This window comes from Salmo salar, chromosome 19, assembly GCF_965601325.2.
Source record: "Salmo salar chromosome 19, fSalSal1, whole genome shotgun sequence".
NCBI lineage: Eukaryota > Metazoa > Chordata > Actinopteri > Salmoniformes > Salmonidae > Salmo > Salmo salar.
The window spans coordinates 45883431-45891635 of record NC_138309.1 but is presented as its reverse complement, the minus strand read 5'-3'; the positions used below and the strand labels follow the sequence as shown (position 1 = coordinate 45891635).

Below are 8205 nucleotides of genomic sequence, written 5' to 3'. Positions count from 1 at the left end.
CCATTCTAAATTCAGGCTGTAACAACAAAATGTGGAAAAAGTCAAGGGGTGTGAATATTTTCTGAAGGCACTGTAGATAAAGGATGAGGGTGGAGATAATTGCCAGGCTGAGTGCCTTTGATTCCAGCTCCTGTATTGTGATCAACTTCAAACAGCCTGCAGATCTGCTGAGAGGGAGACTCGCTGTAACAAAGTTACAAAGGCCATGTTCTATTCCTATTGTCGTGTCTCTTATGAGACACAGGAGATTCCGTTATGTGGCTCGTATCTGTGCAAACGGCCAAAACCGTTACGATTTCCTGCTCTTTCTTTCTATGTGCACTTAGATGTATTGCTTTTATGAGGATTTCTAGGAAATTAAAAGGTTTACTTGACAATTGTAGTGAAATACGGAAGGCTACAACTATAAATGTCCTAGAATTGTATACATTATAGACTTCAAGTTGAATGAACCAGCATCAGAGAAATGTATTTCAAAACAGTATTTAAGATACGTAGGATTTATACTTTCATAGTTAGTATAACTACCTGGCTTAAAGTTCATTTGATTATGTATTTGTGTATATAATGTATATTGCGTTTTTTTATGTATTTATTAACACTCAAATTCATTTATTTAATTTAACTGTTGAATTAAGTGATTCTTTAAAAAATATTGAACATTTTCCAGCCAAGTTGAATTTCTTCTTCTTCGTGTGTTTCCAATAAGTTTCACGGTACATATGGTTATGCTCCTTTGTGTGTATTGGTGCCAGATATTTATTTTCATGTCTTAAGTGCTATTTTGGTAACTTTCTGTGTGTGATTAATTGCAATGATTAACTTAAATGATAGGAGTTATATGTTAAGTTGTACAGAATATTAATAATTTTATATCAAAGATACTCGGGCAAATGATGAAACATAAAGTGAGTTGTTTAGTAACTTGTTTATTGCCAAATATAATTGTTTCTATTGTTATGTACTAATAAGGTTCAGTGTTGATAACAGAAATAAAATTTGACATTTTTATACAAAGTCTAAATGCCTATATAACTCATAACAAACAATTTCATTAGATTATGATTGAGTATGTTTCAAATCTGGGTATGCAGTAAAACACATGATGGAGACACAATAGTGTTGGGGATTTGATGATTGTGCAGTTCCTCTAATGGCCATTGGAGGGCAATGTTAACACATTTCTGTCAGCATGGTGGTCTGCCTTATTGCTCACAGATCAACCAACTCAATAAGCTCTGTGCCCTTCTTCCTCTCACAGGTTCCTTCATTTCATAAACACAACAACCTCATTTACATTTCAATCTGAGCAATGAGTGAATACATTTTCATACTGGTCCCCCATGGGAATTCAACCCACAACCTTGGTTGGTGTTGCAAGTGCCATGCTATACTAATTGAGCCACACGGGAGTCAGAATAGTTTTGACAGTACAATGATGCAATGTGACATTTGCTTCAAAATCAGTTTTATTGTTGTTTTACGTTTTTCAAACTAGTGCAAATACATCCAAAGAGGAGACGGGTTCTACAGCAGCCCGTTGGAACCAAAAAGCTTCTGTTCCCATTGATACCAATATATTGGTTTAAGATGTCAGATTCTTCCATTGTAATATTTTGGTTGTCCTCCTATGGTGGGCTACCCAGGTTAGGATGAAGATGCCCATAGCCAGTGACCTAAGGTTAGTTTAGTGTTTCCTTGCCTAAACTTATGCTAGATCTGTGCCTATGGACGACCTCTACCCAGAAAGGGCAGATACAGTTAATCCACTTATGCACATTCATTATTCAACAACGATACCAAACCACTCAGTCAAATCTGAGCGCTTATAAAGATGCTACTCACTGCTACTCACATACTTCCTCTCACTGCTTTCTACATTATTCATCCTCCTGTATACTATGTATTGATTGCCTACAACTATTTTATTCAAAGCCTAAGCACGGACTGAAATAGCTAAGTCGTATAAAAAGGAAGGGCAAAAGGAATATCTAACTGCATGAAACATGGTAAGACAACTATCTTGTTTCTGTTTTGTTTAGTATTTCATCTGCAGGGCGTTGCTAATACAGCACACATCACCCTACACTGCAGACTACACATCCTGTAGCCGTGTTCTTCACTCCTGGTGGGTCACCGTGTATCTAAGACAAGAACGCCAGGTGTTTTCAAACAATGCCACTTTCTTTTTTTCGTTGAACATCTGTTAGATACTGAAAGGTAACTAGCATAGAGCTGGTCTTTCTGCATTATCTCCCTCACTACCCAGAGGTCTATAAACATTGGATTTAGTTCCCAGCACAGAGCCACTTCCGTATCAACAGTATGAGGCTATGTCATTACATTGTATCAACAGTATGTGGCTATGTCATTACTCTGTATGAAGATCAAAGATAGGGGGCGATAATGAGAACAATGGGTGGCAGCCTTACCTTTTTTTAATAAAAGTGAAATTAGTGCTGTGTTCACATCTCGTCCAAATGAACCTTTGTGAATGGCTGTTTAATAATTTCGAGCAATAGTGGACCTAATTGATTCCAAAATGTTAAATAGACCTCAGGAGGAGTAACCACCCATCCAAGTGATTTACCTTTATTCATGATATCCAACTCCCCTTTGAGTTCATTGAGAGAGATTTGGTATCCCAGCAAGGTGTCTTTCTCTGTTGAGAGAAGAGGTCTTAATTCTTTTCTAAAGGACTTGGTGTGGATTTACAATCAGAGGTGTACCGTTATTTATAAAAGCGGGAGAATCTTTGATTGATTAATTTGGGATCTGATAGTAATTTCACTGTTTGAGATTCAATAGCCGTTTTATCAGCTAATTGTTTATTACTCCGTAGCTTGTCAGCCAGTAAACGAACGGGACCATGGAAGTAATGGGTGAATCTAACTCGATGGATGGCAAGTTCTGCACTCTGTCTTATCAGTAAATGAAGTTCTGTCATGACTTTGGAAAGAGTAATAGTTACCTGGTCTGAAAATAGTGTTTGTTCAGAATGCTCTAAAAGTTAACAACATTTCCAATTCTGATATCTTCTTTGATTGTGATTTATTCAACCCAGAAACAAATCCATTATCTTTAGCAAAAACCTATGGTGGCATCCCATAGAATCCTGGGGTCATTGAAACATTTTTTTTTATTGATCGTTATGAATTAATTTATCTCAATTTCAAATTGTTTACAGAAGGTAGGATTTTGTGTCAATGAAACGTTGAAACACCATCTTGTGGGTATTTTAGGAGATTCTGATATTTGAAATTGGCAGTAGTAAGCACGGTGGTCAGGCAAGCTCATATGTCGAATTTCAATTTTCTTGATTATAGAAAATAGAGGTGCAGATAATAGTATGAAATCGATTCGTGAGAATGATTTATGCCTGTTTGAGTAGAAAGTGTACTCTTTTGTTTTAGGCATCAATGAGGTTGTAATCAGAGAGCGCATGCTGTGGATTGTAGTTGGTCTGATTAGATTTGTCCTGCATGTCCAAAATAGTATTCATGTCTGTCCCTGTCCCTGTGAACCATGCCTGAGTGTCTTTGTTACTCTGGATTCATGTTTTACCTTGGTATCCCTACTGAGTCCTCATTGCCATCCAAAGTTCTGGCCAGTCATCTGGTAGAACCGCTGGTTGTGTGGCCTATAGAACTCCCTCAGTCTCCGGATCACTTCCGGATCAATGGAGGCGTGTGTCCGGCCTTTAGTCTTTCCCAGGCAGTGGGGCTTGCTGCTGCCCTCCGGTTTCTTCAGGCAGGGGAAACCTTTAGTCTTATTGAAGTAGAAGTGCTTGTCCGTCACAATTCTCTGAAGGCCCAGAAAGTCCTGGACCTTTCCTAGTTCTCCGGCTGGGTCGGAGATGAGGCCCTCCCCACTGACCAGATGGATCTGGGCCCGGGGGAACCAGGCCAGCCAACGCTCCAGGTGCTGGGCGTACAGTCCGATCCATAGAGGGCTCCACAGAGAGTCGATCTCACCTGAGACCAAGACAAGATACTGGTTTAAGACCCTGAAGACAGGACTGAAGACAGGACTGAAGACAGGATTGAAGAATAGAGTATTTGTGTGGGTACTGCATTTGATTAGGGGAAAACTATGTTTTTGTGTCATTCATTCATCAATTAATTAATTAATTCATGCATTCATCCATCCGTTCATTCCTTTATTCATAGGTCTAAACAAATAAAAATGTATCACTATAATTCTGACCATTGGTGCGGTTCTTGAAGGCGAGGGTCTCGAAGGTGGGGATGTGGGGGGTCTTGGAGATGATCTGGGTGTAGTCAGAGATGGCCCGGGTCACAGGGTCTCGCACCACCACAATCAGCTTCACGTCATGCGACATGGAGTGTACACGCCCCGGGGTCTCCACGGTAACAAAATAACGCGGTGTCTTCTCCATGACAACCTGGCCATCCAAGGCCTTGGGCATCATACTCCTGGGGGAGGGAGGGAGGGAGGGAGAGAAAGGAAAAAAGAAAGAGAGAGTTAGATACAGTATGTTTAAATGGTGTAACTTTTGAGTATTAAATCCATCTGTACATTTCAGTAATGGAGGCTGTCATTAACATGCCTGACAGCTAAATATCTATGTGCTGGCCATGGGTATGTTTGGCTACGCCAACAACAACGATTATTATTCCTAGATCTATATATGCTATAGGTTGTACAGTGGTTGTACAGTGCCTTCAAGAGTATTCACACCCCTTGACTTTTTCCACATTTTGTTGTGTTACCGCCTGAATTTAAAATGGATTAAATTGAGATTTTGTGTCACTGGCCTACACACAATACCCCGTAAATGGAATTATGTTTTTCAAAATTATAACCCCTTTGTTATAGCAAGTCTAAATAAGTTCATGAGTAAAAATGTGCTTAGCAAGTCACATAATAAGTTGGACTCACTCTGTATGCAATAATACTTTTTTAATGACTACCTCATCTCTATACCCCACACAGTGGAGGCTCCTCAAGGGGGAAGGGGAGGACGATCTTTCATAGTGAATTTCATAAAAATAAAAATATTGAAACATTTCAAAAGTTAACATTTTTAACTATACTATATATATTCACGTCACCAAATAATTAATTAAAACACACTGTTTTGTAATGAAGGTCTACATTAGCCTCAACAGCACTCTGTAGAGTAGCAACATGGTGTAGCTGAAGGACAGCTAGCTTCTGTTCCCCTCTGGGTACATTGACTTAAATACAAAACCAAGTAGACTCTTTGTTCTCACCCCCTTCCATAGACTTACACAGTAATTATGACAATTTACAGAGGATGTTCTCCAACCTATCAGAGCTCTTGTTGCATGAACTGGCATGTTGTCCACCCAATCAAAGTATCAGAGAATAAATCTAGTAATGAAAGCATAATCTACAGCTAGCTAGCACTGCAGCGCATAAAATGTGGTGAGTAGTTGACTCAAAGAGAAAGAAAGACAACAGTTGAACAGTTTTAAAAAAGGAATTTCTTCAAAAAGTAAGGAGAAGCAAGAGAGAGAGAGAGGAGAGAGAGAGCTATTTGGTTGTATTTTAAAAAATTAACTTTCACTTTGCTAGCTGAATGCAGCTAGCTAGTTTAGCCTACTCAAACAACAGACTCAAACAGAGAGGGGTGCTATGTTAGGTAGCTGGCTATGGCTATGCAACACTGAAACTCTTCCAAGTCAAGGTAAGCATTTATTAATTTATTGCCACCGGGGCCCGCCGGTGTAACTGCTAAACTGCGTTCTGACTGTACACTGTACTGCATGATTGTAGCGGGTTTACTAACAAGTTAGTTATAGTAGCTTTGTTGATTATGACGTTACTTTAGTCAATATTATTGACTTGACATTAGATAATAAGGTGACTAGGGATGAAACGGTTACCGGTTTCACGATAATCTATGGTAAAATTCCAGACGGTTAGTATTACCGTTTCAAATTTGAATTATCATTTAAACCGTATTTGATTACCACGGTTTGAAAAACTCACGGTAAATACTGTCCAGCATCAACCACAGTTAGCAACAGTGTGATGCAGGCGTAGCTGCAACGTGGGTTGTGTTTTGTGTGAAAACTTGGCGGAAGGCAGTGACAGCGCTCGGGAGATTTTTCAGCCTTCTAAGTGGACCAAATCTGAAGTGTGGTCGTGTTTTGGGTTTTGCAATAGTGCTGAGGGAAACTTAATCAAAGATGGTCACCCTGTCTGCAGAACATGCAACCACAATAAAATTGCTGCGAAAGGGGCAACACTTCAAATCTCTTGAGTCATCTTCGTGACCACTTTATAGCGAATGCAAGGTAAGTTAACTTTTAGCTCAATGCGTGATGTGGGGACTTCGGAATGGGGGAAAATGTCATGGTTTGTCTGTCTAACTTGCTAATAGCTTGTCAATAATGTAAACTGAAGCTTTCAGTGTTACCTACTCTTGTAAAAACACTACACGTTGTTCTGCTGTGTGTCTGCAGACTATATTCGCCCATTGCACACGATAACACGTGATGGAGTTTAGTCACTCAACCAACACATTTTGTTCATTTAAAATCCGTCAGTCATCGACTTGGTTGTAAAAGTGTTCCAACAGGAGAAACACTATAGACTCCTATACAAGACTCCTGTACAAGACTCCTGTATTTATGTCAATTGTTGGGCTCATTGCAATTACTATCACTGTCTTCTTAAGACTCATTTGTATTTATTTAAATTGTACATGGGGTCATTGCATATACTAAAATGCAACACAGAAGATAGACTGTGTTTGTTTGTTTGTTTGTTTGTTTGTTATGGGTGAATAATTATAATGTAACAACACCTATAATAATAATACATTTACTATTCCCTTGTTTACAGAGTGGGCGTACAGCAGGCAAACCCAGTGATGCTACTGGTCCATCCTCATCTACAGTTGTGACACAGACACTCGAGCAAGCATTTAAAAAGGCAGGCTGCTTATGCACCCACATCAAAAAATACTCAAGACCTCACTGTAGCCCTTTCATATTACATTGTAAAGGACATGATGCCATTTCAATTTGTTGAGAGGCCTGGCTTTCTGAGGCTGATGAAGGTTGCCGTGCCTCACTACAAAGTGACGTCACGAACGTTCTTTTCCGAAGCCTGAAATCCCAAACCAGTACAACCAGGTTAAAACTGATGTTGGAAAAAGTTTGGCAGGTATTATCCAGGCTAAAAGCGGCTGGTGTCTGAGCTAAAGGTAAAGGCCGCTAGCAGTGGCTAACAATGATTAAATAGCTAGTAGCTAATTAGCTGGTTAGCTTCTGATGGCTAGCTTCTGATGGCGGATTTATTTTATAATGGAAATGGAGCTAAACAAAGGCAAAACATGGTTCAGTCTGCTTTCCACCAGACACTGGCAGACAAATTCACCTTTCAGCAGGAAATTAACCAAATATACACTGGAGTTGCTTACCAAGAAGACAGTGAATGTTCCTGAGTAGCCTAGTTACAGTTTTAACTTAAATCAGCTTGAATATCTATGGCAAGACTTGAAAATGGCTGTCTAGCAATGATCAACAACCAACTTGACAGAGCTTGAAGAATTTTAAAGAGAATAATGTGCAAATATTGTACAATCCAGGTGTGCAAAGCTCTTAGAGACTTACCCAGAAAGACTCATAGCTGTTATCACTGCCAAAAGTGATTCTAACATGTATTGACTCAGGGGTGTGAATATTTACTGTATGTAAATAAGACATTTCTGTATTTCATTTTCAATAAATGTGCAAATATTTCTAAAAAGCATGTTTTCCCTTTGTCATTATGGGGTATTGTTTGTAGATGGGTGTGAGAAAAAAAAATCTATTTTAATCTATTTTGAAGTCAAGGGGGTATGAATACTGTACTTTCTGAAGGCATTGTACAGGCTACAGCAGACATAGGGGGATACTGAAATGAACGCGCACAAGCACACACACACACACACACTCACACACGCACACACACGGGGCGAAAATCTGATATCAAGTTTGGAGGGGACAATTACATGAAATGTTCTCAAGAGCAATTCCTGAGGGGGACATCAAAAGTAGTGCTGTAACACATAGCCTACATTGTAATATGGTAAATGTATATTGAGGAACCAAAGAAATAAGGTGTTTGCCATACTCCTAACTACCGGTACCCAAAACTACACAACTAATCACAACAGCAATACCCTTGCCTTTAACAAATCTTAGTTCAGTCACCAGTTTAAGTTGA

At 39.3% G+C, this 8205-nt stretch overlaps 1 protein-coding gene across 1 annotated transcript in view; it reads right to left on the bottom strand.

Annotated features, from left to right (window-relative positions):
- Positions 1-366: 366 nt before the first annotated feature.
- LOC106578851 (heparan sulfate glucosamine 3-O-sulfotransferase 6) overlaps positions 367-8205 on the bottom strand; it is a 36853-nt gene continuing 29014 nt past the window's right edge. The window contains exons 2-3 of the mRNA XM_082965744.1: positions 4207-4436; positions 367-3974 (exon numbers count right to left, since the gene is read on the bottom strand). Coding sequence (XP_082821870.1) covers positions 3586-3974; positions 4207-4436 — 619 coding nt within the window. The 3' untranslated portion in view covers positions 367-3585. The remainder of the gene's footprint in view (positions 3975-4206; positions 4437-8205) is intronic.